The sequence below is a fragment of the Ammodytes marinus genome (genome assembly GCF_949987685.1).
Source record: "Ammodytes marinus genome assembly, chromosome: 13".
Classification (NCBI taxonomy): domain Eukaryota; kingdom Metazoa; phylum Chordata; class Actinopteri; order Uranoscopiformes; family Ammodytidae; genus Ammodytes; species Ammodytes marinus.
Genome location: NC_137217.1, coordinates 16970322 through 16998276, shown reverse-complemented (window position 1 = coordinate 16998276; position 27955 = coordinate 16970322). Strand labels below are relative to the sequence as shown.

General features: G+C 41.8%; 1 protein-coding gene across 1 annotated transcript; it reads right to left on the bottom strand.

Annotated features, from left to right (window-relative positions):
- Window positions 1–84: 84 nt before the first annotated feature.
- rapgef5b (Rap guanine nucleotide exchange factor (GEF) 5b) lies at window positions 85–21987 on the bottom strand. Its single transcript, XM_080040293.1, has 18 exons — window positions 21619–21987; window positions 16506–16645; window positions 15586–15698; window positions 11395–11473; window positions 10938–11082; window positions 10753–10850; window positions 8403–8433; window positions 8106–8184; window positions 6934–7083; window positions 4355–4452; window positions 3995–4117; window positions 3699–3877; window positions 3377–3467; window positions 3224–3274; window positions 2848–2935; window positions 2653–2717; window positions 2482–2536; window positions 85–2397 (listed from the first exon to the last, which is right to left on the bottom strand). The coding sequence occupies exons 1-18, from the start codon at window positions 21799–21801 to the stop codon at window positions 2279–2281; spliced, it is 1887 nt and encodes a 628-aa protein (XP_079896419.1). The 5' UTR covers window positions 21802–21987; the 3' UTR covers window positions 85–2278.
- Window positions 21988–27955: the final 5968 nt, after the last annotated feature.

Sequence of the window (27955 nt, the reverse complement as noted above, 5' to 3'; positions counted from 1 at the left end):
GGAAAGAACCATTTGCTAGACTTATGCATGTGTATACTCTTTTACAAAGCAAGTCATGTTGATGAAAAATATTTTATTGCATGCACAGTTGACACTGGTGGTCAATCCATGGTTTGACATATCATGTCGACCAGCCAAATCAGTGCGTACAAGATAGAAAAACATTAAATCAAACTGAATATCTATAGGGCAAATAAATAATACTGAAATAAATAAATCACTATGCAGAATTTCAAAATGTGTATATACTGTATAGTATAAACAGAATCAACTGTACAATGGCGATAAATACAATCCAAAAAAAGATGGATACTGCTAAAGCATGATCTTTCAATGTCCACTGTGTGCTGTTAAAATAAACAAAATATACTAATAAAATGTCAATAACAATGCAACATGTAATCTACAAAATGTCACAAGGCCTACTGACAATGGCCTCACTTTAGGGCAAAAATTAGAATTTTCAGTCAACCAATTTAGAGAATAAATACTGTATCTTCTATGACAACACACTATACAATTCTATACAGTAGTGTCACTACATAGCAAGTGGTTTCTCCTTTTTCTATTGTCTAGAAGGTGCTGTAGTACTTGATTTTACTATTGCTCTTTCCTTATACGGACAGTTCACCCAAAAAACACATCTATTCAATGACAGAGATTGGCTGTAGCTTAGAATGGAGTAGCATTTGGTTGAACTAGAGAGTAGTTCTCAGTGAAACGGTAGGGTTATTGTGGGTTCTTTGTGTGAGTCACAATGTAATTGTTTATGTAAAGATGTGTGTTGCTCCATTTTCATTTAAATGCTGATCTCTGGCAAAGCTAAAGCTAATATCTCCAAACCTCAACAAATCACACCTAAACTATCTAATACACTGTCTTGTGTTTTAACCTGAACATTTAACACCAACACAGTGTGGATCTGCTGCTTCATTTACCCTATCAACTGATTGTCCACAGCTTGACCTACTCCAATGCTTTTAAAAAGAAGAGCGAATGGCCATTGTTATGGTATTTCAATGGCCATTGTTATGGTATTTGGCACTAACATACATCATGACCATAACACACACAGGACACGACAATGTTCACATACACACACCCAAGCAATACAGTGTACTCTGTATTCCTGCTCTTATAACATTTTGAGTTGTGTGAAGCCTCATCTAATACATTGCACTTAATGGTTTAACAATACAAAAATTAAGGGAAGAGAATCCTGCAATGTAAAAATAGATAACGAAAGTAATATATGAAAATGTTTTGTTTAAACAATCGTTTTTACAACTTCTGTCAGCTTGAGTCCACTTAAGGACAAATCAGCTTGTTGTGTATACACTGTACTGATTTATTAGTGACTGCATGTCCCACATCTGGAATAGAACATCTGGACTCTGGGGAGACTGAGAAATCATAAGTGTGTGTACAGCATCGGACTGAAATACTCTTTGATTAAATCTGATGGAACCATTTTATGCAGGAAGATCTTTAAACAGAGAAAAACATGTACAGTATCTGCATCTTACAGCCCTAATCACTTTGTGGTGGGTTCAAATCTCCAAAATGGTTAGTTTGGGTACCTTACAATTAGGGTTTTTTCCACACATACTATTCCCAAGGTCAGGAATGAAGTGTCAGACCCAACACTTTGTCTGTTTGTATATTCTTTCTCTGTAATATTTGATAAGCTAGGAAGAACTTGCATCTGCCAACAAACTTATTCTGCACTGCTGTTGGTTTTCCACAGAGGGGAGCTGTTGGCTCAATGTCAGAGGGACTCTACCATAGATAGTAAATAATTGACTCTACACACCTGTCAACCTCTGCCACCTGTAGGAGAGTAAAGTAATAGCAGCAGCAGATTTGGACCTCCATATCTTCAGCCTTAACCTGCTCTGCATCTGTCATTGTTGTTGTTGTTGTTGTTTTTTGTTTTTTGACAACAGGCAGCACAATTTTGAGTCTTGACTGCTGGTCGCTAAACTCAGCTGTTGTATGATGTTTGGCTGGGCCTGCTTTTGATGTATCGGAGACACTGTTTTGGATCAATGGAAACATTTATGCATTTTAGCCTAAGGTGGGCACCTTGTGGCTTATTTCCATCTCTTGCAAGAGTTTCCTGATTGACTGGCTTCATCCTGTGTTGGGCCAGGATCATGCGGCGTCCTCCGATTGCTGACTGAGTACTGAGCAATAGATGAGACGGCTATAGGTTGTTACTTGGCAATCAGACAGTCTGGCTGACACAGTGGGAAATGCAGAGCAAAGAGCTGCTCTCTTAAGCACGAGGCTCCAGCCTGTGAGAGAGTTCAAACAGAGTCTGCTGATTGTCGACAATATGAAGATAATCGATGTAGGTTCGTGCTTCTGAACTGCTTTTCTGGGTGATGCAATTTCCTGGAAGAAAAAATGAAATATTAGGAAGTAAGGAAACTTCCAATTTCTCATTTAATGGAGGGAGCCAGAGTTTTGAATACTGACCCATTTGATCTCTCTGACACTGCCGGATGAGCCGCACTGTGTCCGCTATCATGTGCTGGAAATAAAGATGGACAAATGGTCATTAAAGGTGGCACCTCATATCCAGCGTGGACTGTAACCCATGTTCTGTGCAGAAGCATACAGTTGCTATAAAGGGGGTCATGACCTCACCAGCTTTTCAAAATTGACCAGATTATCGTGAAACGTCTTGTTGCCTTCATGAATGAATGTTATATCTAAAAGAGAAAAAAACATTTTGTTAGTCTTCTATATAGGGTATTTGTTAGTTTTCTGCATGTCAAATCCGCCGGTTCGAATATTTCACGGCGTTCTCCTTCTACTGATGTGACAGAACAATGAGCACACCTTTCAGAAGCAGTGGAAGAAAAGGGATCTTTGGTGCCTTCATCTTCTTGAAGGAGTCCCTGTAGGCCTTGTGGTTCAGCGAGGGATCCTGTGAAGACATTTTCAAAACGAATGAGTCTTATCCTCTGGGGATGACAGTGTGTGCCTGAGCATGCATGCTTTGTTTGAGCTGAATTATGGCAGCATCAGAGACTAATGATCATATAAAAGCACCTGATGTTTTGCCTGATGTTTAGAAATGTATTTTTACCTCTCAAAAACACTGAAGAACACATTTAATGCCTGTTGTAGAAAATGAATGCCATAGTTTTTTTGTCATTTGAGAACAGATACTGTATATATACAGTGTATTGTACTGTATTCACATAGTACTTACTGTAATTGTCTCCAGCTCTGAAAACAGCTTCTTAAATTTCCCGGGAATTTTCTGCAGAGACAATAAGAGCATTTATTGTTTTATATACCAGGGACTTCCACTTTAAAGCAACACAAATGATTAAGTCTGGGAGAACACAAATGACATCCTTACCTCCCATGTCTGACTGAGGCGGCTAACAGCTGCGGTGTTCAGGCCCATTATAATGGCAAAGAAACAGTTGAGGTTCCTCTGAGCTTTACAGCTATAAAAGATTAATGGAGCATACAACTTTGTTATTTCCAGGGGCACAGCTTAATGGCACAAAAGCAGATGCAGTTTATCGATTTGCCATCGGAGGGGGCAAAATCCACATGCAAGTCTAAACATCTCACCATAAAGATTTGGGGCTGAAAAGCTGTAGTGCTGGCCAAATTGTGCATGTGATCAACATCTCTAATTTAAAACACAGTGAGATTTGAGTAAAGCTACTTACTGGGCAGCAATCTTGATGAATTTCTTGATGAGTTGGACCCTTTTGCACAGCGTCGGGCACAGAAGCACCTCAGTCATCACCCACAGCTGGACGTCATTGCAGCGCTGCAGCAGCAGCTCCAACCCCACAGTGTGGCCACCGCTACTGTGGCGGCTGAAGGTGAAATAGACCAGCTCTTGCTGTAAAAGAGCATCAGGCACTTATGAGTCCAGCCGAGAGGGGCATGTGATGCTGTTTGAAAGTCACGTCAGATGTCTTGAAAAACTGTTCACATGCTGGAGATGCAGCAGACAAACCTCATGTATTGAGTCAACGATGGTCCAGTCAAAGTTGGTGAGAGCAACAGCCACGTCCCATGTGTTCAGGCTTAGCATGCGAACCGTCCTCTGTTGCAGTTCCGAGTTGTCTGTTAACGGGTTCTGTCAAATGAAATCAGGGACCATCCATTATTTCATGTTAGCACAGTTTGACCAAAGTGTTTCTGACAGCAACCCATTCCAGTTATTCTATGCATGCATGCTAATATTGATAGTCTAATTCCTTGCTCCTGATGGCAGAACAGGTACACATGCACTAACAGAGGAGGATGTTATTACATATGTACCATATTTACAGTACGTTTATAATACAGTGACATAATGCAGTGATAGTCTTACCAGGACTTCACCCAGGTCGTTCCTGCAGACATGCAGTCTGCCCACAGGCCGTATTGAATCAGAGAAGACTCTGTCCTGAGGCTGCATGAGGAGTCTACCTGTGGAGGAGAAAACATATCACACATGGCAGAATGTCATTAAAAATCTGTCACAGAGGTGTAAGAAGCCGTCAGTAGCAAAAGATGAGACTTGCAGTGCCAGGGTCAACCCTGAGTTACACAGGGTCAGCCCCTTTTACACAGATTGCGGCATATTGACGGAACAACATCACTCCAATATGCCGGCTTTGCTTGCTTCTGTGTTATTTACACAGAACCAAGCAACGCCGGCCTGCTGGCGCATCAGTAGTCCCTTTTACACAGCGCTCCGGAATGAAAGAGGTGCTTGTAAACAGCGTCAGGTGTGACGTAAACATTTAGCGCCGCGCCGGTCAGCTGCTTTACAACAACAACAATGGCCGGTGAATTGAGAGCAGAAGTGCTGGAGCTTGCAGTAAGAGGGCCGTATTTTACTGTCCCCACGATGTGCCAGTTGATCTCGCTACGCGCTGAGTCCAACATCACTGGGACAGTTAACCAAACTGACTAAATCAATCCGACCGCTTCACCTCTGTGTGTGTGTGTGTGTGTGTGTGTGTGTGTGTGTGTGTGTGTGTGTGTGTGTGTGTGTGTGTGTGTGTGTGTGTGTGTGTGTGTGTGTGTGTGACAGGTTGGTTGTGAGCGAGTCTCTTTGTGAGGGCAGCGATCTGCCAATCAGACATACACATACACACAGTGTGTGAAGTCACGTTACTGTAGACAGAAATAAAGTGTGGATATACGCTCAGACTTAGGATAATAATAGCGGCGGCGGAATGTGTTAGCAAAACAGTAGCTCTGTGGCTAACAGCTGAGCCGGAGCCTTCAGTCAGCTGAAGCAGACAGTCTAGCGGGGCGAGCAGACTATTCCCCCGTTACTAGGTCGACCTTCAAGCTGAACAAGAGCCCTCCGCTGCGCGTCGGGCTCCTGCTTCAGCTTGTCGGTCTTTATTTCTAGCAAGTGACCCGTTCGCTATACTTTATCCCTTACTTAGCCTAGCCTAGCTTTCCATTGTACAACTTCTCCTGGGCAGAAATAGACTCATACACTCTGCAAAATGAAGTGCGGGGGTTTGGATTGAGCAACGGACCTTATGATCAGATAGATTATACACCGTTCCTTTTATTTGGTGATTTTTACGGGACATCAGGCCGCCGTGGTTAATGTTAAACACACGTCCTTCAACTGCTAACATGGTCGCATGTTTAGAACGTAGACTATGGAACGTCAAACGCCCCCCTGTTCCGCAACAACAAGCTGGAGCATTTAAACAGAGAGGCGGAACTGATCGTGTCGGGAATCTTACTACCCCCCGAGGTAGTAAAATTCCCGGAACGATCACTCGCACCTTTCTTCCCTCGTTCCGCAACTGTCGCATTTACACAGCTGGGGGGAGGGCCGAAAGGCCGGCATATTCCCGGCTTTCACTGGCTGTGTAAAAGGGGCTACAGGGTTGAGAACAGATACCAGCTTGAAATCACTGGACCGTTTCTACCCTTCAACAGAGGGTAGACATTTAGTTCAATTCTGTTGACTCTTCCATGGGCTCAATATACAACACACAATAGGAGAAAACCTTAAGTATCAAATATTATGAGAAACTAGAAAATCCTGCAGAGATTTTAAAAGTAAGGGCCACCCGGCGCCGACCGCCAGCCCCGCATCGGCGGCGCCCCACCCATCGGCCGGACCAAAACTTCTCTACAAACCGCCGCTGCGCACTTTCCAAACTCGAGTCCCAAGTTTTGGCTGATTGAAGGTTGCAATCGTGGCAAATCTGCAGAAAAATAGCTGCTCCTGAAAAGACGTTTTCGTTAAGGGCGGCCATGTTTTTTGAGCTATCTCGCTAAAACTTTATACACATGTGTATGTTGGTCCCCTAATGCTGTGTACAAAATTTGGTGATGATAGGTTGGAAATCCACAAAGTTCAAGCCAAGAGGCTTTATTGTAGAGCACCATGAGCTGTACATGTGTAAGAAATTTCAACTCAATCAGAGTCAGGGGGCGAGGGGCGTGGCCTGTCAAACATTGCATTTTTGAAGAAAAAATAATCGCATTTGTGGCGCCCCCTATGGGTTAATCCCAACAAGCGTTGAGGGACATGCTACCACATGTCTTTTGCACATGTCCAGCAAGTTTTATGATGATAGGTAGGACCTATGATAAACCCTGCCCCTGCGTAAACGTTTTGGTCAATGAAGTAAGAAGTAAGGAAAAGTATGGTGGATAACAATAAGTTACGGGCCCTCAAGTATTGAGGGCCCGTACTTAATGAAAACTAATATAGTTTTATAGTTGACTCCAATGGGACATCTTATCTTCAAACTCCAGGAAATGCTTTTTTTGTCTTTTTTAAATCATCAAAAGTGCAGTAGACGAAACGTCTTCCTTTCTGTCCAAACTGCTATTGTTGTCACATTGCAATGTAATTTTTTTTTTTTTTTTTTTTTTTTAGACTGTACAGGTGGCTGTAGCTGGTAAGTGAGTACAGTAATTTACCTTCAGGGTAGGTGACAGCCACCAGTACCAGTTCTCCCTGTGGGACATCCATCCTTTCTGCCACCGCCTGCAGCAGCTCCTGTGCCACTGCCCCAGAATGTGTCCTCATACTTAGGTATGAGTCTATGGTAATGTACACATGACACAGCACTGTAAAATAAAGAAAAGTACAATAGAATGAGCATTGTTTACACAAATTCTAGCTCTGCCCATGTCTGTATTAACAAAAATGTGTTGCTTGGTCGCTACATATCCATAGCCTCATCCCTCATTGCATAGTGTAAGTACTCAGCCACTTCCAAGTTCCCAGTGCACTATACATGATAGCTTCATTACATAACCGGAGACAAACCAGCGGTCAAATGCTGGCATATCACTAAATGCCATCAGGTTTTCTAAATATCAAAGCTCTCAAAAATAGATTATGACAAAAAGGGCCACAAGACTAGCTAACACAGTGAGAATTGCCTTTGAGATCCCTGGAGCCTTTGGGGCCCCTAGAGATGTTGGGCAGTTGCCCGTTTTGCAGTGAGAGCTAGTGTGAAATGTTTAGAGGAGGGATAATCAACCATTATGTGCAACGGATGGCTTTTGGGTTTCTGCTACATTTCTTGCCTGACTCAGATAGAGTAAACATTTAGCACACGTTCAACCAGAAAGAAACCAATCAGTTGAATCACTGGGATGGAAGGAAAGGCTATAACAGAGCTCCCCCTTATTGATAAGGCGACCTTGAGCAAAGCAACTGCCCCTCAACTGCTCCTCCACTGCTCCAGAGAAACCACTCAGTGATCAACTGTAGAGGACTGTGCACTGTGGTATTAGTGGGATAGAGAAAGTACACTCAATGGATTCCTCCTAATGAAGGTGAAGGGACCATGGGAACAATTTCTTTGATTGACACAAGTACAAATGAAAACTATTCAAATTAAGGATTTAAATTTATCAAGAAGTAGGAACCTTGATCCATACAGAGATAACTTTTTTTGTTTGTTTTAGTCTGTGTGGACCTGCCCTAATAAGATCCTAAAAAGACAAAGGGAATTCATCGGGAAGTCATCTCTTAGGAATTTGCATTTTCAAACCTCCTTTTTCCTTTTCTGGAAAGATTCCCATTGTTCTATTGTTGGAATGGGTGGAATGTGTGAAAAACGCCATGTTTTACGACTTACCTTCCTTGGTCTCCCTCTGTGTTCCTCTGGACTGGAGTCCGTTCTCTTTCACGCTCAATTGGTGGATAAGCGTTTTACCCTAAATGGAGGGAAATGGGTGGATTGTGACACACATTCATATTGCCTGAGAACATGGGGCATATCTGTTGAACTATACAGGACAATGTCATTAGCAGGAAATATGAGGACAATCGTTCCAAAACAAGTTTGTCGAAAGCGGGCAGCCAACTCGGTGTGGTAAAATGATTTCTTTCTGAAGTGTTGTAAAGAGAGCAAACACAAAATGTATTCACTCACCTTCCTTTGAGGGGAATATTCATCCACCATACTGAAAAAAAGAAAGAAAAAATCAGTAAAGGGTACCATCATACAGTATGCCTGCACATTTACAGAAGAATAACTACTTTTCCCTAGGCTGCAGCTACCAAGAAATAAAAAATACTTCACCATCCACACGTCAGTTATTAAAGTAAAGTGAATGTACATGCATACTCGCTTTGCTGGGCTTAGTCCATTATTTGAGCAAAGTGTTGAGGCGAGATTAGAGTGCTTGGTATATTTCTAGACCTTCCAATGTGATCCCTTCAATTAATCACCCGATTCTCATCAGTTAGGAGCGACTAGTAGCTTGATGGATAGCCCTGTGTCCATTATCATCCCTCAGCTTTTACCAGGCTCTGCATCACAATAGGCATGTTGGCACAAAGCCTGCCTTAGGGGATCCCCTCTTAGCTGGCGGGCAGCAGCTAATGAAAAACCTGAATCCCGCTGTCATGTCAAAACAGAGCATTTCACTCTTGTTCTATTAAAAAAAAATATATAGTACAAAAAAAGAGTGCACAAGACATAAGTGGTGTTGGGTGCCAACTTTCTCAGAAACATAGCCTACTAGAGGGGGGAAATGCATTTGTCTAGAATTAAAAAAATAAGTAATTCAAAATATAAAGAAATACTTGAGCTTTCTGTTGCAAAAAGCCAGAGGGATGTGAGAGTGGAAATGTGAGCAAAGGACTTAAAGGAGTCCCTCATTTCTATAACAAAATGACACCTTTCAGCTTTTCACTTGACAGTCGGCCTTGTCCTCCCTTCAGGGTGAGCCTGATCATGAGAAGCTCATAAATAGCAGAGTATGTCAGTTAGTAACACCCACACACACATGGAGGCCCCTGCTTTAAAAGGAGTGGGTGTCGTGGATCTCCCTCCCTGGATATAAACATGAATAAAGCTGGGCCACAGATAACGGCAGCAGAGTCAGGTTGAATTATCTACCCTGGTCTCTAATGGGCGGCAGGTTGGAGCATCCCCAGGGAATGCAGAGATCTGATTGGAGGCTGTGGTTTAAGGGAGGGGAAGGGGCACATGGGTGTGGCAAAGTGTCTGGTGACTGGGTGGTTGTTTACACTGTAAAGGCCCAAGAGAGCATTGTGTGCATCGCTGTTTTTATCAAACCAAGACATTGTAGCTAACAACAAAACAGACACACATTGAACACGTCAATTAAGAAACCTGTTTATGGGCAGAGATATGTGTCACTAGAACCTGAATGGCTCAACTTAAAGTATGAATAATTTCAATTCAAGTTGATTCATTCAAATTCAAGTTGATCAACTGAAATTCAATTGCACATGCTTGTATATGTTTTATTCTGTCACTCTGTTGTTATTGTTGTTGTTGTGTTTGTTGTGCGCTCGTCGGCGTTGTAAATGAGGGGAACCTCAATGCCTTTCGAGTTTGTATAAATAAAGGTTTTCATTCATTCATTCACATGCAATGCCGCCCACATTTTTCTGGTTACTGCTTTTATCCTTTGTTGTCATTTATTCATATTTAGTGGCTGTGTATACTCCGCAGTGGGGACCTCATTACTATCATTTCAATATAATGTAAAAGGAGGACAGGGATTGCTGTGGCTCTCAAAGCTGGTGGCCCGTCAAAAGACTGAACACATCTGACAGTAGAACATGAAATGTGGATGGGTCACGTTATGGCTGGTTCACATTTGGTTTTAAAAAGGTCAGTATAGCAGCTAGTACCAATACGGTGCTTTGATCAGTGCATTCCTCCTATATGACATCTCAATCCAGATCTTGGACTAAGCTAAACAAATATCTAATTACTCAACGAAGCCATAAGCCATAACGATTTGTATCAGTGATTGCATGAATGGAGGTGCACTTTCACACCATAAATAACTAGCAGACATACAGGGGTGGAGCATTGTTTTCTATTTCTCATGGTAAGCGACATTAAAAAAAATCTGACAGCTGGTCATTAATTCTTTAAAAAAAAATCCTGTATTCCCTCTCTTCTGGAGATTCAAGATTAAGAACTCCGTGACCTTCATATTTCCATGCATAACGCCCCAGAACACTGCAATTACTCTTCAATCTCTCAATGGATTCATTGATGTGAGGTTACATAAAGCCGCAGAGCAGAGAAGGAGCTCTTTCTTTGTCCTCAGACAGCAGCTAGTCAGCTGTGCTTGTTTTTAGACCTCCAAACAGTCAGATTCATAGTCGGTGTTGTGAACATCCAGACATGATATATCAATGAATAGGCTTAATCTGTTTTGTATCAGTGTGTATTAAAAAGACCCTTGTATCTTACAACATGTAATGACAAAGTGAGTTATCAAATGGCCACTCACTGTCTGCGATGCGGCTGGTACAGTTTCTGCAGTTCCCTCACATCCCTCTCCAGGGCCGGATGCTCGTAAAGTTCATCCAACACGTAACGATACAGAGTCTGCAAGCAAATGTCGGTTTTTCATTTCTCCCATATAAAGGTTATCACACGGTCCATTTCCTCCCCTTGGAGTAATATGTTTCCTACCTTCATGAACAGTTTGACATGCTCGTCTTCCCTCAGGAAATCTTTGCAGAGAGCCATCCACTGGGACACCAGGTGCAGGACTTTTCGTTTCCTCTCCAGAGCCTCCTTCATGTCCTCTTTGCCCACGCATCGTTTGGTGCAATAGGTGAGATTGGGTTAAGGTCTTCAGCGCAGATGGGAGAGGGAGATCCATTTGCTGACATCAAATGCAATATAAAACGAGGTATGGTGTGTGTGTGTGTGTGTGTGTGTGTGTGTGTGTGTGTGTGTGTGTGATGTTGATTTAAGGATAGGTGGCAAGACAGACGAAAGGTGAGTAGCTTGGAGTCAATAAAGCAGCCATGTTTTGTATAAAAACATCCACGTCTGTCTGTCTGAAGCATTCACAAACAAGAGTTATTATTATGATATTAATGTAATAATGTGCCTTCAAAATAAAAGCTGTGTTCAAGGATATTGTCCCAGCAGAGCTTGACATAAATCACTGGTGGACATGTACACCGGGTAGGTCAGCAGAAAGTCATCCAGAAGTGTATCTGCAAAGAGACATTAAGATATTATTGACAAGGGATTAAAAAAAAAAGTTCCAGTAGGAAAGCTTAGAAAACTGCCACTAGTTCCATATAGTTATACAATATATATACAACATATGTATATATGTATGTGTGAGTGAACAGATTGAAATTCTGTGAAGACCATCATGTAATCATGTAAATCTACAACATACACCGCTTCTTAGACTATGTCACATAATGCTTGAGGGCACAACCGTGACATTGACAACTGTATGATTAATGTGTGCGGAGCTGTGCATACAGGACGCATGCACGTTTAATTTTTTTCCATCGTAATAATACTAGCAGAGGAGCTCATTCTTTGCTCCCAAAGATCAGTTTAAAACGCTGAGCAGAGACACTTCAGCAGGTGAGCACAATGCCAGAGACCTTTCAATGGCACATTATTCCTCACGTCAGTCTCCTTTGGTTCCATCTTCCTCCAACAAGTTGAAACAAGCCTTTACTCGCTGCTTTATGTTCAACCTCACACTTTTGCCATCGCAGGCTGCATCACTGAAGATAAGCCAATAACGCTAATGTGTCAGTTGACTCTCTCTGGCCTCCTCCTCTGCCCTCTTCATTGTGATTGTCTTGCAAACAGAAAATATATGATGACATTGCGCAGCCATCACCCTAATGTGTGTACAGCATTTTCTGCCAAAGTACCCTTGTATGATACCCCCCCCCCGTCCCCCCGCTCCCTCCCCCCAAGGTTACACATGAGTAAGTGTTTCTGTAAATGGATTAAATAGATCACCAGTAACATGAAAATGACTTACTCATCTCATTGTTTTTCACCATGATAAACAAATACTAAACTTGATTCCCATCATTTCATCAGTTCCTAAAAAAAAATACAAATGTGTAAGAGAAAGAGAAGGACAGTAACGCCAGGACTTCATGCCCGGCCACAAGCCAAAAAGCTTTACAAATCCTATTAGGACCAAGCTCCTCTCAGCCCCTCTGTAAGTGTGCCTCACACCCAGAATTGTAAATTCTCTTTAATTTCACACTAGCTTCCCGAGGCCTTTGTGTACGTTCTGGTCCAAAGGACTCCCTGACATCATTATGTTAATCCATGCAGAGCAGCTGTGGATGCGTCACTCAATGCTTATGAGCCGCCGGTTACACATATACACATGTAGCTGCCATCAAGAATACAGTAACAAGCCCCAGAAAACAACAACACATCACAGATCCGCCCACATACTGTTCTGTACTGTCCCCTCCATACACACACGCATATTCAACATGCACTAATTACTAACATTGCATTGTATATGGGTTCTTCTCCAAGCTCTCTTAACTGAAACACTTTTTTAATGAGTAGCAGCAGCTAACATACTGCTCCCCAGGATGTACTCTGCAAGTTTCTTGAAGTTGGAAAACAGAGTAAATATTTAATCTTCGAACCTAAAGTCATATTCACAGATTTTTCTTCGATAACACAGCAAAAAAGAAGGGAATGTCCTGCAGAGTAAACTTAATCTAGTATATTTAGCAAGGATATACTAATTTCACCAACCACAGAAACATCTATGCATTGCATAAATTGAGCAGTGAAAAATAGTTAGTTGGAGCTGATTTGTGACTCCTTCGCATCACACCATTTCTATTAAAGTGGTATACGGTTAAGGTTAGGGGTTAGTTCGTGAACAAAACCTGTGTCGAAAAAGTGTAAGAAAAGTGTATTCTACATTGCTGTTTAGCATTTGGTGCTGACGCAGAATCGTGCTTTAAGCCACTCCAACTAAAATAAATTTGGTTTCCTTTTCTAACGAAATGCAGGATCAATTCATTGATCTGCTGTAGCTTGTCAATCTACTCTGAACTCAATCAAATTGTCAATCAACCTGCCAATACCTTTTGCATTCCAATAAATGTTCGTAAAATGAATCAATGCAGCCTTTAAAAATAAATGTGTTAATGTGTCACTTATTGTCTCAGTAACCACCAAAGGCACCCTTTTGGTGTAAAAGCCTTAAATTATTATGACAGTCTTTGTTAACACATTTCTAAATTTCATATCCGAATTCAACAGAAACATCTCCCCACATGGTTGATTATCATTAAAGAGATGGAACATCCTCCCATTATGAATACAAATGCTCCACTGTATGTTTTTTTTCTTTCAGAACCGAATGTGTACTGTATGTGTGTGCAGAGCAAGAATCAATGGCTGCACTCAGAGATTAGGCTAAGGAAAGAAGGCAATGCTAAACACTTACATATGCTACCCGCAACATCAGAGTATGTCCAGAGTGTACACTGCTGCAGTGGTTCACTTTTAGCATTTCCTCAAACATGCCTGTGGTGCTTTCACAAAAGTGCCATCTCTTGCAGAAAGACAGAAAGCCCCTCTGCATTCTTAATGTTGTGTACTTACTGAGTATGGATGGAAGCTAAAGCCACCTTGCTTAGATGCAATTGGCTTTTCTCCAATGTGCCGTACTGCATGGAAGTCATAAACACAACATCAATAACCTGCTGCAATCATCAGTCATGTTACTGCAAAACAATCCCTCTGAGCATCCATCCTTGGGAGAAAAGACCAAACGCAGCAGCTCGGTGGATGTTCATATAAATCTCTTTTTGATGCAATCAGGGATCTCCCCGCTCTCGTGCTCCTGGTGAGCCGAGGAGGGCACACTTAGTAGTAGAATTATAGCGTGCAAGGCTTCAGCATTCACACAGAAGAGAGACCAGGAGTCAGACTATTAAACATCAGCCACTGCAAAACAATTGCTGCTGCTCAGCACTCAGGTCACTCCCTCTCCTGCTCAGCTTCTCTGGCTCTTTGACCCTTGGATTGTCGCTCAGCATCACGCTCTGGTCCACATGGAGCGTCCACATGGAGTCCTATGGAGGCTTAACTCCAATACAACAAACACACTGCCTCTGGAGCCCATGGAATCTTAGCTAAATTGGTCAAATACAGAAGATGCATTTGCTGTGTATTATGTACTAACTGGAGGAAAGAAGGGATCATGTCTTACCCACTTGCCCGCTAATAGTTTCATGTTTAACTCCAATATCAATATAAAATATTCAAATAAGGCAATACAATATGCAGTTAAACCAAGAGAACAAGTCTCTTTTTGTGCAAGCATTGTGCACCATCTTGCAAATGCAGGCACATCCCCCTGAGAGGACATTAAGATCAATGTCATTCACTTCCTCATCAAAATGAGTAATGATCTCTGGTATGGGTTCAGCCTGCCTCCATGCTGGTGAGAGATCATCTGTGGCCATCTCCTACTCCAAGGAAAAACCTCTATTTCACATTTTTCTCTCCTCTACACAGTGTTTTCTCTGTTCTCTCCATTTCCCTTTCCTCCTCTGCCTTGCCTGACTGTGCCACTTCCATCTACTTATCATCTCTCATCGAGCTCCAACAACAGAGTCTCCTCTGCCTTGGCAACAATGTCACGTTATCGTGTACCTGCTGGGATGAGAGGAAATATGACGATTTGGACTGCATGTCACGCAGTCCGCACACACAGCACACACACACACACACACACACACACACACACACACACACACACACACACACACACACACACACACACACACACACACACACACACACACACACACACACACACACACACACACACACACACACACACACACACACACACACACACACACACACACACACACACACACACACACACACTCGTAGATATGAGCTACGTTTATGGCTGCCAAAAGGCTTTCAAAAGGAACAGGCTCTAACTTGATGCCATACTGGGAATGATGGCACATGATTAGCTCAGTAATAAAGCCCAGAGGGGGCTACTGTCCCAGCTCCTCTACGAGAGAGAGAGAGACAGAGAGAGAAGAGAGAGAGACAGAGAGAGAGAAACAGAAAGCAAAGGGAGTTATTTATCTCATTCTCTTTCCATCAGTCATTCGCAGACAAACAAACATAACAATACTTATAGTCAGAAAGTTGTCTCGCAAGTGGGTACCATACCAGCATCCATATTCTCCTACTATCAATTGGTGCTTTGTAAAATACAAAAAGACAGTGGGGCAATAGGTGATGAGAAGGGTGTTTTAACTGGACATTAAAGTTTGCTGACCTGCTGACTCTTTGCCCTGCGTTGTAGTTGTCCCCCATTGGTCATCGTGGAGTGCCAGGTCACTCAGCAGATGCTCCAGGATCTTGTCCGGCGTGCCCGACACCACCATGTACCTGTCGGACACAACAGAGTCAGTGGAGGAGTCCTCTTCCATGGAGGACAGAGAGCGGCTGCTGCTCCATCCCTCCTCCCCCTCCTCTGTCCCCTCGTCGTCTATGTATCTGAAGTAGGGGACGTCGAAGGTTGGCACGGTCAGCGGCTCTGCCCGGCTGATGCTGCTGCTGCTGCTGCTGCTCTCCTCCTCCTCATCCTCCTCCTGCTCCACCAAGGCAGCGTGCAGCAGCCTGCCCTCCTCCCGCCACCGCTGCAGGTTTGTGGGCTGTGGCCGCGACCCCATCCTCTGCAGAGTATAGTGCCCTCACGCCTGCAATGTTGCCGCGGTTACTGCTGCATGCCCCCTTCCTTTACCCATCCATCCATCCATCCATCCATCCATCCATCCATCCATCCATCCATCCACCTGCAGCAGCTGCTACAGCCCTGGAGTCCTCTGCTTGTCTGCTTGTCCCCCTCAAACACACTGAGGTATCCGGGGTATGTTCACGGCTGATGAAAAAGCTCCTGGATGACTTGAATGCAAGGCAGCCAGCCAGAGCACTGCCTCCCTCACAGTCCCATGCTGCTTACTTTTTATGTATATTAATGTAGTCAGTGTATGTGTAGGGAGTTGTGATGTAAGGAGAGTGTCTGAGTGAGTGTGTGATCCGGTGTAGACAGAGAGGGAGAATGATGAGAGGGGAGTGTGCTGAGGGAAATACACTGATAGTGAGAGAGAGAGAGAGAGAGAGAGAGAGAGAGAGAGAGAGAGCGAGAGAGAGGGAGGGAATGTGGGAGAGAGAGAGGGGAGTGGAGAGGCTTACCTCCTGTTCCCTGCCTGGTCTCTCCCTCCTCCCCTTGCAGAGGCTGAGGGGGCTGGCTGCTCTGACGACATTCTCTGGAGGACCAGCACATCGTGGCCCCTCTCCCGCAGAGACACGCGGACTGCCTCGTCACTTCGGGGCTGGAGGGAGAAAGCAGGGAGGGGAGGGGGGAGAGGGTGTGTTATCACCAAGGAGATTCCCCCCGAATTTTCTCCCACTCACCGCAAATCACCACTGATTTCCATCATAATGCTCTGTCAAAGCAAGCACTGTAAATGAAAGATAATTTCCATATATCATTATTCAGTCCTTTATCGGCACAGCCCATTCAGGGATTAACATAAAAAGACTAAAATTAATTTTAATTACTGATTCCTGCTGTAGAGCCTATTAAATTGTGGGTGGTGTCTAGAGACAATCTGTTTGTATGCTGCCCAATGGACCAGTAATGGTGTGGTGGCTCTGAGTTTTAGTTTAGACTTCATATCACAATGCCCCCGCCCTATGCCGTTCTTATGAACGGCATGGGGGTTTAGGAACGATAAATTCATCCTTATGTGGCCCAAATTCTTTGTTTGACTCTCTCCCTTTCTCCCACAAAGTCACGTGTCATTGCCCAATCACCATGAAGTCAAGTTGTCCGAACATTATTATTATTTTCGAACAAATTTAAAAAATAAAAATAAAAAGCAAATGTGACACATCAAACCAACAAAGTCTCTCAATGTCCAAACTGTTGGAAATGTCAGTTATAGTGCTGCATATGTTAAACATGTTTCAACTGTTGAGGGAATTGTTCAATGTTCACAATTGCTCGTTTTGACAAACCAACACTCAAAGCCCAAATATATAAAATAGAACCATAAATTGTTTGGCATTTTAAATGATTCTCTGTTAAATTAATTACAGACCCAAAAAAAAGTCAATCTCAATGATTAATTGAGTATCTGAATTGTTCTTTTCAACACATTTGTCAGTACCTGCCTTCTGGACACAAGAAGCTTTGATGTGGGTGTGCCTGGTAATGGGTGTTCCAGCATATTGACAATATCAACTAACTGTAATTAGGAATGAAGGCACATACTACACCTACTTTTTCTAGGTCACAGGAACCTGTAATTTAAAGCAGGAGGACCTATATTTTCTAGCATAATGTATACTGTAATTTAATGGATATGATGCGGTACATAAATGGTCGGCCTGGATATGAAATGATTTTTCAATTAATATCTAAATTGAACTTTTTCTTAAACTCGTTTTAAAACCAAATGGCTTGATGCAGCATCCCTGGAGAATAAAGATGGCTGGTAACTGCTTGACAATGGAGGGTCTGGAGCAGATATATTAGTTTTAATGAGGAGATCACTGTATAGTGCACGCACACGCATCCTGCATCAGCTTGTCTCCCCCACCCCCACCAGCCCCAAAGTATAGTCAATGCAACACAAGCCTCTGTGCATGCAATTAGCCAGGCAGACAGGCTGGAAGTGGTTGCAGTTTTCTACTCTAATTGCCTTTTGCAGAGAAGCATCCAGGGCCGTTCTGTTAAGCATGACTTCCTGGCACACACACTTATCTGTGATCTGTGGACGTACATACACTCACAGACACACATACATACACAATACATATAACAAATGAATGCAATAACATGTAAACCCACACATAAAATCTATAATACAACAAAGACAACTGTGTCCATTACTGGGTGGGCCACATTTTGAGCATTTAGGTTAGCCAGTCCGACATCAGTCACATCTATAAACAGCAAAACTGTTTTCACAATGCTAAGACAAGACCATTAATGGCAATGTTGTTGGCAGCTCCTTCAGTGCTGTGATTCATGACTCTAAGCAAAGTTTAGATGTCTGTTAAAGTGAACACTTCTGGATTTATTACTTCTTTATCTTAATACAAACATAAACATACATGTATAAAAACTGCTTTCATGTACTTGTAAAAACAGACTGTGTTATCCTTGTCACAGGACCTACCGTATGACGCAAGGTTATAGCACGAGATGGAAAGCACAGCTCTAGAAAATTCCCAGAAAGGGAAGGGTGTGCTGATTAGCTTCCTGGCTCTTGGGAAAAACCATTGGTGGTTCTATCTTTATCAAGACATGACGTACACGGTGTGCTCTTGTCTCGGCTTCATCAAAGTACGCTGTTTATGTCTACACCAAGCGTGAGAGAAAAGCAAGTAGAATTCTAAACAATAAAAAACGATGTCACAGTGATCACTGCCAACAGGTCAGAGAGCAAACAAACCTTTCCTAATGATAAATAATTGATCCTGCCTCTTAATTCTTCAGGCCACTACTCAGTGCCCACTGGGATTTGTGATGACCAATGTCCCAAAACAAAAACCCATTCAGACCTCTGAAGTGGATGCTTGTAATAAGACACAGTAACAAGGCCACACAGCTCCTACCCTAGCCTGGAGGTGACCACAACTCACAGGTACAGCCCAGGTCCTCCCAACATGGATACTGTTAAGGTCAAGAGTAAACACTACATATCAGGCTTCTGCACAAAGTCATGTTCCGCCAAATGCTTCACTGTCTCTTTTAGGATTCCAAATGCATTCCGCTGTCTGGAGAGACACTTTCTGTCTGCATGTCTTTGTGCTGCTGGCTGCCTCAGGTCTGGCACGCACAGTATGGAACACTTAAAGGGACCTGGAAGGTGTCAGTCCTGACAGGGTTCACATTTTGAAAACAATTACTCTTAAGGAATAGCAAATAGGAAAAAGCTCTGTTGTTTGCAAATAACCCTTTGATGTGGATAGACATCATTATCTCCAACAGGAATTAGCTTACATTCGTGTTAAAGACATATTATGTATTTAATATGTAGAATATTTACACATACGCTTTCTTAAGGTGCGAACACACTGCACACCGCCGCGCGGCGAGTTTACATAGAAAGTCAATGTATTTTGCGCGCCGCCGCGCGAATGGGCGGCCGGCGGTTCACACGGCGCGGCGCTGCGCGACCAGGGCGGTGCGGCCGCCGCAGAAGTTGAAAATATTTAATTTTTTGCCGCGCCGCGATAGCCAATCAGCGTTGAGCTCCTCCCGACGTCACTCGCTTCGGGACGACTGACAAAGGAAATTAAGATGGATGAAAACATAATAGTCACAGTTTTCTCCCATAAGTTCTGTGAATAGCCTCTGTGTCTGTTGCCTGCTGTGTACAGCTATCAGTTTTGCTTTATGAACCAAGTTAGCATCAGTTAGCTTGGGTAAAGCACCATCAGCATAGCAGACTGGTGCTCTCAGCACCGGTTAGCACCAGCGCCAGCATATCCCCAGAGCCCCAGAGTAGGAGAAGGCTACTCTGGTCGGGCGGCGGACACAATATGACCCAATATGATCACGCAGCGCGGAACCTGCGATTTGCGCGGCCAACCGCCGCGCCGCGGAGTGCAGTGTGTTCGTACCTTATCCTTAATTTATTGGAAGAGAACAAAGAGAGTTGATCATGCATAAATGACTGAAAACAGTGTTAGGATGAAAAAGGAGGACGTGAGGTCCAGTATCAAAACTTGTACACTATAATTTTTAAACCTCGCTAGTTTTTACAGAAATATTTATAATGAATAATATTTCATCCAAACTACCAAAGGACAATACCTACAAACATGCTTGGCATCCAATTGGAGATTGCATAACATTCATGATCTCTCTGTGCCAGAATCTCTCACACATTTTCACAGAAGTGAATCCTGCTGTATATTAAGCATCCCTGCTTCCACCAGCGGGGATTTAACTGATATCTAAGCTCTTTTATGTCTTAGCTTAGGTTTTTATATGAGTCAAATGATATACAGTATGTGCATTGTAGCATCATTGGAGTACTTTAAAGTGTTCTCTAATCTATGTATAAACATTGCTAGATAATCTCACATAATCTTAATATTGTTAGATAATGTCAAGTATTAAATACATGGGCAGCAAATCTGGCCATTACTGCTAGGATTACATAAGTGACACATAAATACGCATGTGCCTTTGGCATACTCAGTTTTTCAGTCAAAAATCCAAAATATAAAAAGACTTGGTAAAATGTATGTTTCTAAAACCAAAAGTCAAAACAGATTGTTGTATTACGCAGCACTATCATTAGATCAAACGTAGATTGGTAGTGGCCTAGCGCAGATGAAAGGTCATTTTGTTGAATTGATAAGGAGATTTAGCCTTGTGTTTGCAGAGAAAGGTCAGATACATGATGCACTGGAATCCACCCTTAAACCATACAATGTCTTCGCACAGTAGTCTGGCCATGCACTTGCGTCAACTTTTCCTCTCATTGTTTTTCGGTTCAGCACACAAAGATACATCTGGCAGGAAGGGAGAAGCGGAGCCCACCATGAGGTCAGCCAATGAGAGGTCTCCTACGCAGCACACTGGTAGGTGATTTTTTTTTTGAAGTGCGCAGGTTGAACTGAACATACGGTATGTGTAGTTAGGTTTTCCAAAATGACAGATGTATTATTGGGTATGGATATTAGTTTTTTTGTAACGACACTGCAACTGTCTGAAACTGGATAAAACAATTATAAAAAAGTAGATGAAAAAATATCTGATCTACAGTGAGTGCTGTTATGAAATATTTTGGTTTATTTAATTGTTTCTTTTTGCGGTCAGGACAGATTCTAAACCACAATGTTCATCTACAGAGAAAGCACAGACGTTATAGAATGCATGGAGGAAAATAAAACAGACAACAAATTAACATTGGCTTGCTTAAGAACACAGCAGGGGATGCGAGAAACAACGCTCACAAAAAATATCAGTTTAACCCAGAGTAAAATGCACTATCTAATATCCTATACTTTTATATTCTAGGGTAATGTGTGCTTATTGAATAAGGTTCATAATGACATAAAGAGGGCCAGCTTACAACCAGCTTGACTGATGTTTTCCCTTTCACATGGCCAAAGATAGCAGTTCAGTGAAACTCATCAAAGAGCGCAACAAGAGTGCAACATTCATGATGCATCTTTTTTGATCAAGAGTTGTCAAAAGCAACAACGAAAAAAAAAAAAAATTGTAAAATGAATGAAATATAAAAAATGACTGCAAGCAGTGTGTTGTCGTGTCTCTCACCTCACTTGTCCTCTCTGGACCCTTGGTGTGGTTCTGCAGGAAGCGGCAGCCATCCTTGGCCAGTCTCTGAACCATCTCCAATCTTGACAGGTCCTCCTTGTCATGCAAGATACACTTGCTCCTTTGCTGCAACGCAGGGGGCACAGAGAACATGTACCTCAGGCCACAGTCCCACGTCGACATCGCTGGCTCACCAACTGCTGGCTGTGCCTCCAGTGAAAACAGTGATGCTCCTGCTTGTGAGCTCACACTACTCTTAAAAAAAGTGTAAGAGGAGGTGAGCAGTTGACAAATCAGTGTGGATTTGTTGAATGCGTTTATGTGAAGCTTTCCAGGCAAGTTTTTTTGAGTATTTTCCGTCAAGGCATGCTAAATTAATCCCTGTCACCCGTATGCCTTGATCAGCTCTGTCACAGGGAGGCACACGCAGTAAGGACTTGATCAGATGGACTCCAGGTATATTACAGCTGTACTGAGAGTGAATGACAGCTTCCCTCCATCTGTCCTTACCCTTGCCTTTCACCACTGGGGAGGAGGGGAGTGAGTTGGGAACACGGTGCATTCAGGAAACATCTGGTGTGCCAGACAGCCCCAAAAAGGAAGTTTCGAAAACTCCCTACAGCAGGAAAGAGTCTTGATTCAGGACTGGGCAGGGTACACTGCAGTGGAAGGTCGAACACTTGTTACTTAGGGTGGGGATTTGTTCCTTGTGTGCAGAGGTTTAAGGTCAGTTCAAGCAAAAGTACTGAAACAATACATAACTGTATTACTTAGCAGTACATACAGTATGTACTAATGCCATAGAACTGTTACAAGTAATGTATCTACATTTCATTGTTAAAAAAGGACTAAGAGACAAGATGGACCAGTTAATAAAGATGTAAAAATGTTCTGTGTGGAACTTTTCGTGAGAGTATGTCTCTATTTTCCAACTGTTTTGGAGGAGGAAGCAGAACAATAAGAACTGACAAGTGACTTTAATAACAGGTGAGCTGTCCCTGTACCGTTGTATCCTGTCTTCTACGAGCACAAAGTGTCTGTTTCATATTAATATCACTGACTTGTCAGACACTTGCTAATTAAATAAAGCTTGTCAGTTGCTTAGCGTAGTAACAGAGGGACCAGTGTGATCTAACATGCATTGACCAAGGTAAAGCAAGGACAGTAATTCTTTCTATGAACACTTAATCTATTAGCGTCATATCTTTTCCCCCTCTGTCAGCAGTGTGATGCCTGACTGGGTCCTTGTATAGCCATTCAATTGTGCTGCTCTTCCAAAAACTGCTGATGCAGCAAACTGCAGAATGAGAAAGGGTCCCCATTGTTTTCCCTTCATGTGAGATTGAGCCTGATCTTCCCTCAACACCCTTTTGTTCTTTAAAAGTAACTGATTGGGAAGCTGTCTATTGCCCTCATACGGTATGTATACACTGTATGTCTGTAAAAGTGGATATCAGCCTATTTCTGTATAATTTAAGTCTACTAAATTCATCACTCAACTCTTTACCAGCACAAATGTTTTACAGTTTTGCTCTTTCTGTATTCAGAAAACATGTATCATCATTTGCGATTTCAAGGACCAAATAAAACAAGCAATATATAATCATCATAATTGCCCTCCGAATGTGGTTACATACAATTTTTTAGATGGTAAACTTAGCCACTGTTACTGACTTTTAGCATTGGCACTGGCTTTGAATATCCAAGAACAACCTTGTCTTCTTCCTTCTTGCTCTTTCCTAGGGAACGTACAGTGAGATAAAGCCAGGAGGACAGCCCTAGCTCCAATATGCTACAGCTGACCCAGTTTCTCAAGTAAATGAATTGCAAAGTGAGAATGCCTAAAGTCAGACATGTAAGCGCGCTTGCTCTCCTACCACTGTCTTTAACCAGGGACTGCCATGACAACCATAGGAGGTACACTGTTACTGTATGCCTGCAGCACTGGAAAAGAGTGAAAAAGTGATGAAACTCTAGTAAGGCTGTTACAGTATCCCCTTTACAAAATAATTCCCAGTCTAGTATTACATTTAACAGCTGCACAATGTAATACAAATTAAAAAAAGATACTACACATTGTTAACAATGACATCGCCACATGGTGCCAAACTAAAAGTGTTTTCTGCATTCATACCATTCTGTGTTTTTCAAGCACAAGGACAAAGCCAGTAAGGAGTGAAATCATATCATATCATATCTTCTATCTCACTTTATGTCGGGATTCAACGACATGCATGGTAACCGCTCGTCTCCCAAGCTATTCCAATACATATTCTTTTTAACCAGATTTTCTATATTGCGACTATATAGCAACAATTGTATACTAATTTCCAGAATAGTTAAATAAATGGTAAACGGAGTGCAGTTATACGACAATTTTCTCCAATGCCTTGGACTCAAAGTGCCTATACATTTTGTTTCTCTTCACCAATTCACACACTCATGCTCTGATGACAGTAGGGTAAAGGAGAATTTGGGGTTCAGTCTCTTCAATTTAACACGTAGCAGGAAGTGGGGAACAAACCACCCTGTGATCAATGGACCTCCTGTGCCATATGCCCAAAGGATAGACCTACACTGGTCTCTAATGTAACAGATTAGCAATGAATCCCGATCAAGGCCATAATGTTGTTTTTGTTTAAAGTAATTGTGACAATGTATCAAATGACAATGGCACCACAGCATGAGAAATTATTGTCAAGGAATAACCTCACCTTTACAGAGCTTTATTTTGAGATTCAGTTCATTGGTTAGCTTTCCGGCCCAACACTTAGCCTACTGTTTTGGTTCCATTTTCATTAATCTCACAGCATTGGTTTGGTCTGAAAAGGCACTAGTAATTTCAATGAAAACCTACAAACAGAAATAAAGTGATTAACTGGTGAACACAGTGGAGAAACAAAAGCTAAATAACTCTATGGCAAAGATATGTTGCTCAGTGATGATTGCTGGATGTGTAAGTAAGCAACTATTTGACAGACTATACAAAAAGTTATTAATATGCTAATATTGTGTTCATGAATGGTTTAATTGGCTCAAACAAATATCCACATTGGGCCACTACATTGCAATGCAAGAATATGAAAATAAGTTATTAATATGGCAGGTAAAAATGAAAAATACACAATAAATGTAAACCTAATAGCCTGGTAAATTACAGTAGCCATGTGACTAGCATCATATATAATATAAACTGGCCCACCTGTGCAGTAATCATGCTGTCTAATCAGCATCTTGATGGCACACCTGTCCGTGGATGGATTTTCTCAGCAAAGGAGAAGTGCTCACTAACACATATTTTAAAAAAAGTCTTTGATATTTGATTTTAGCGCTTTAAAAAAAATGGAGTGTTGCATTTACATTTTTTTTCAGTTGACTTAAATGCACCTAAATGGTGCCAACCATTAATAAAATACCATGATAAAACCCAGAGAAGAAATCTTTCACTTCCGGCAACCATCTTTGTTTGAGAGAGTAACCAACAGATAATTTTTTCCAACATGGACAGATGAAATATTTAAGGAACGGAATAATGTATTCAAAAACATTGGTAAGTCTTTTCAAACTACTCTTTTCTTTTCAAAGTTGGACTTTAGAGATCAGTTGTTCTGTGACTGCAATATTTAGTGACGTCAATCAACGTTATGGTGTTGAGCTAGCTTTAATTAGGAAGCTACTGCTTGCTAACTATGTAGCAAATAGGTAGTTAACTTACCTTTTTCTTGATTGTAGTCCTCCCTAAAGTTGTTTTTATGTTGTGTGTCTTTCCTTCTTATCTAAAGATTATTCTACCACATACTAGCCAGGAGTCATTCATAGGTTGCCAACCCCTCTTCATATTGGTTTTAAGATTTTCCCTTTCACTCTAATCATACTCTGAACAATTCGACACCCGATTCTATTTTGGGTTTTACTAAAAAATATATATTTATAAAATTGGGGACATAAACTGGAGCTTGGTCGAAACTAAATAGGCCTAATCACATTTCGCTTAATGGGATAAATCAAACATATTATTAAGTTGTGGAAGAGTTAGGCTAATGCCTTTAAAAAAAAATAGTATTAAAAACATTCTACAGTGCGGTTGCATGGGACTATTATTTTCACGTCCTCCAATATAAATACAAAGGCAGAAAAAGACGTGGGGAAGGGCAGCAGTGCACAACACCATGACTCGTGCAAACTGGCACAGACCAACAAAGAACTGAATGTTGGTAGATTAATTCCATAATTGATCAAGTCTGCAGTTGTACTATACTGCCTTCAGTAAAACAGCCTCCCACTCCAATAACAGCTCCCGGCACTGCAGTTGGGAATAATATAGAGTGCTGCCTGGTTTGCGATCTCCTTCAAATGTAGATGCTTTCCCTCTTGTGTTTCCATTGTTGTGTCGCCCTTATGTTTGACACCATAATGAAAGACTTATGAAGTGAAGTTAGTTCCATTGTAAAATAAATGTATCCCTCCTCGATGGTGCTGACAATTTATGGAACAGTTAAGGATTAATAAGTTCTCAAATGTGTATGGTTAAATGCACAGAGACCTAATGCTTTCCCATACTTGCATGGCAATAATGTGATATTGACCTCTACTGGCCACAACAACCATTACATCTGGAAATGTCTACAATGTTCCCAAGCGAGCCCATATCATTCTTCTTAACATTTATAGAAGGTGTGAATGTTTTATATCTTAAGCTTGTAATTGTCGTCTTATTGCAGTCTCCATTTTACATCATGATGTGTTCTGTCAACACCCATGATTAGGGTGCATGCTGCAGCTTGATCATGGTTGATGGGGGGGGGGGGGGGGCTACCAACTGAGCTAAGGGCGCCCCCAACTTTAATGTGTTATTAAGGTGGAATTGGTTGACTTAATTTAAGTATCAGACTGTGAACATAGCCAAATGGATAATGTCATTAATGAGATTTTGCAGTGTACTATTAAAATGACTTAAAATGAAATTAATCTAGTGTCAGATGTTGCACTTTTGTATGATGTTTACTAGTACCATATACAGGTATGTATTTGTTTATTTTTCTGATCAAAATACTTTGGGTTCAAAGATCATCTTCAGGCATCTTTATTATCATAATTATCCGTCTGAAAAATATGGACATCATACAATACGGAATTTTCACAGGAAAATTATACAAATATATTGAGATGTGTTGCTGGCTGTATGACAAAAGGTAGAACTTTGATGTTATTTCCATTGTACATGAAGGAGATATGAAAACATACAGTAGCTGAGAGTAATTCCCAAGTCATATTCCAAACAGTGTTCTTGTTCTTAGTTGAGGTAAGGTAATGTTTAGTTCATCAGAACCACAAAAGAATGAAGCAATGAAGTGTAATACAACACCGCCGATAGCAGCGATCGACAATTGCTATAAGTATCAACATATAGCTATCACTGATTCAAACATGTCACAAAATGAAGATTTCTTTCCTCTTGGATTTCTATAAAACTATTAATATCACTCTTTATACTGGAAGGAAAGAAACTTTAGTAACTATTTTTATTTATCTAAGTACACAAGCAACTAGAATGAAATAGTTTGACTTAAGTACATGGCGTGATGTGATAATGTTGTTGTTGTTACATGCATTAAAGAGAAGTAAATGTTTGCTTGATTCATCCACAGAGAAACAAACCAGGGGAAGGAAATGATTTGTCCTTTCACTTCTGTCCATTTAAAGGGGGGCTGCCTTTCTGATTTTTTTCTTTTCTTCTTTTAATCAAACAATCTCTCAACAAGTTCCCTTTATGTTCCTTTTTGGACATCCTGGAATATTTCCAAGTGGACGGATCAGTAACATCGATGCCACTTGTTGAAGTACTGTCTCGTCTTGTTTGTATTTTCATGTATCGCTGTAAAGTTTTCCTCACAACACCAGTTCTTTACTGAGTGAAGGTTAGACAAATCTCTCCATCCATCCACTCTCCCATCCAGAAAGCTATGTAAGTAAACAGGCTTGTTTGATGAAAGTCTTGCAGTAATCCTGCAGGGTCTCCAAAGGCGTGTGCTGGCGCCTTAGCCATTACCTTTTGTGTCCTGTTGTACCTTAGATTAGGACATTTCCCTGGAGGTACAATCGCTGCATTATTGTAGCCACCTCAACGTATGTACACGAAGGGAGAGCTTGTCTCCCACTGTATTTCACCTGAGTTCTTGTTCACTGCTATGGCGCATGGCCTTGCAGGAAGAAAGCAACCTAGGTGGGACAGGCACTCGCTGTGTTTGTGCTGAAATGAATGGCTAAGTCGGGAGTGGAGTGTTGCAATAAGATTGCGGAAGGAACAGGAAGGAGAAATTCAGTTCACAGGTGCTCC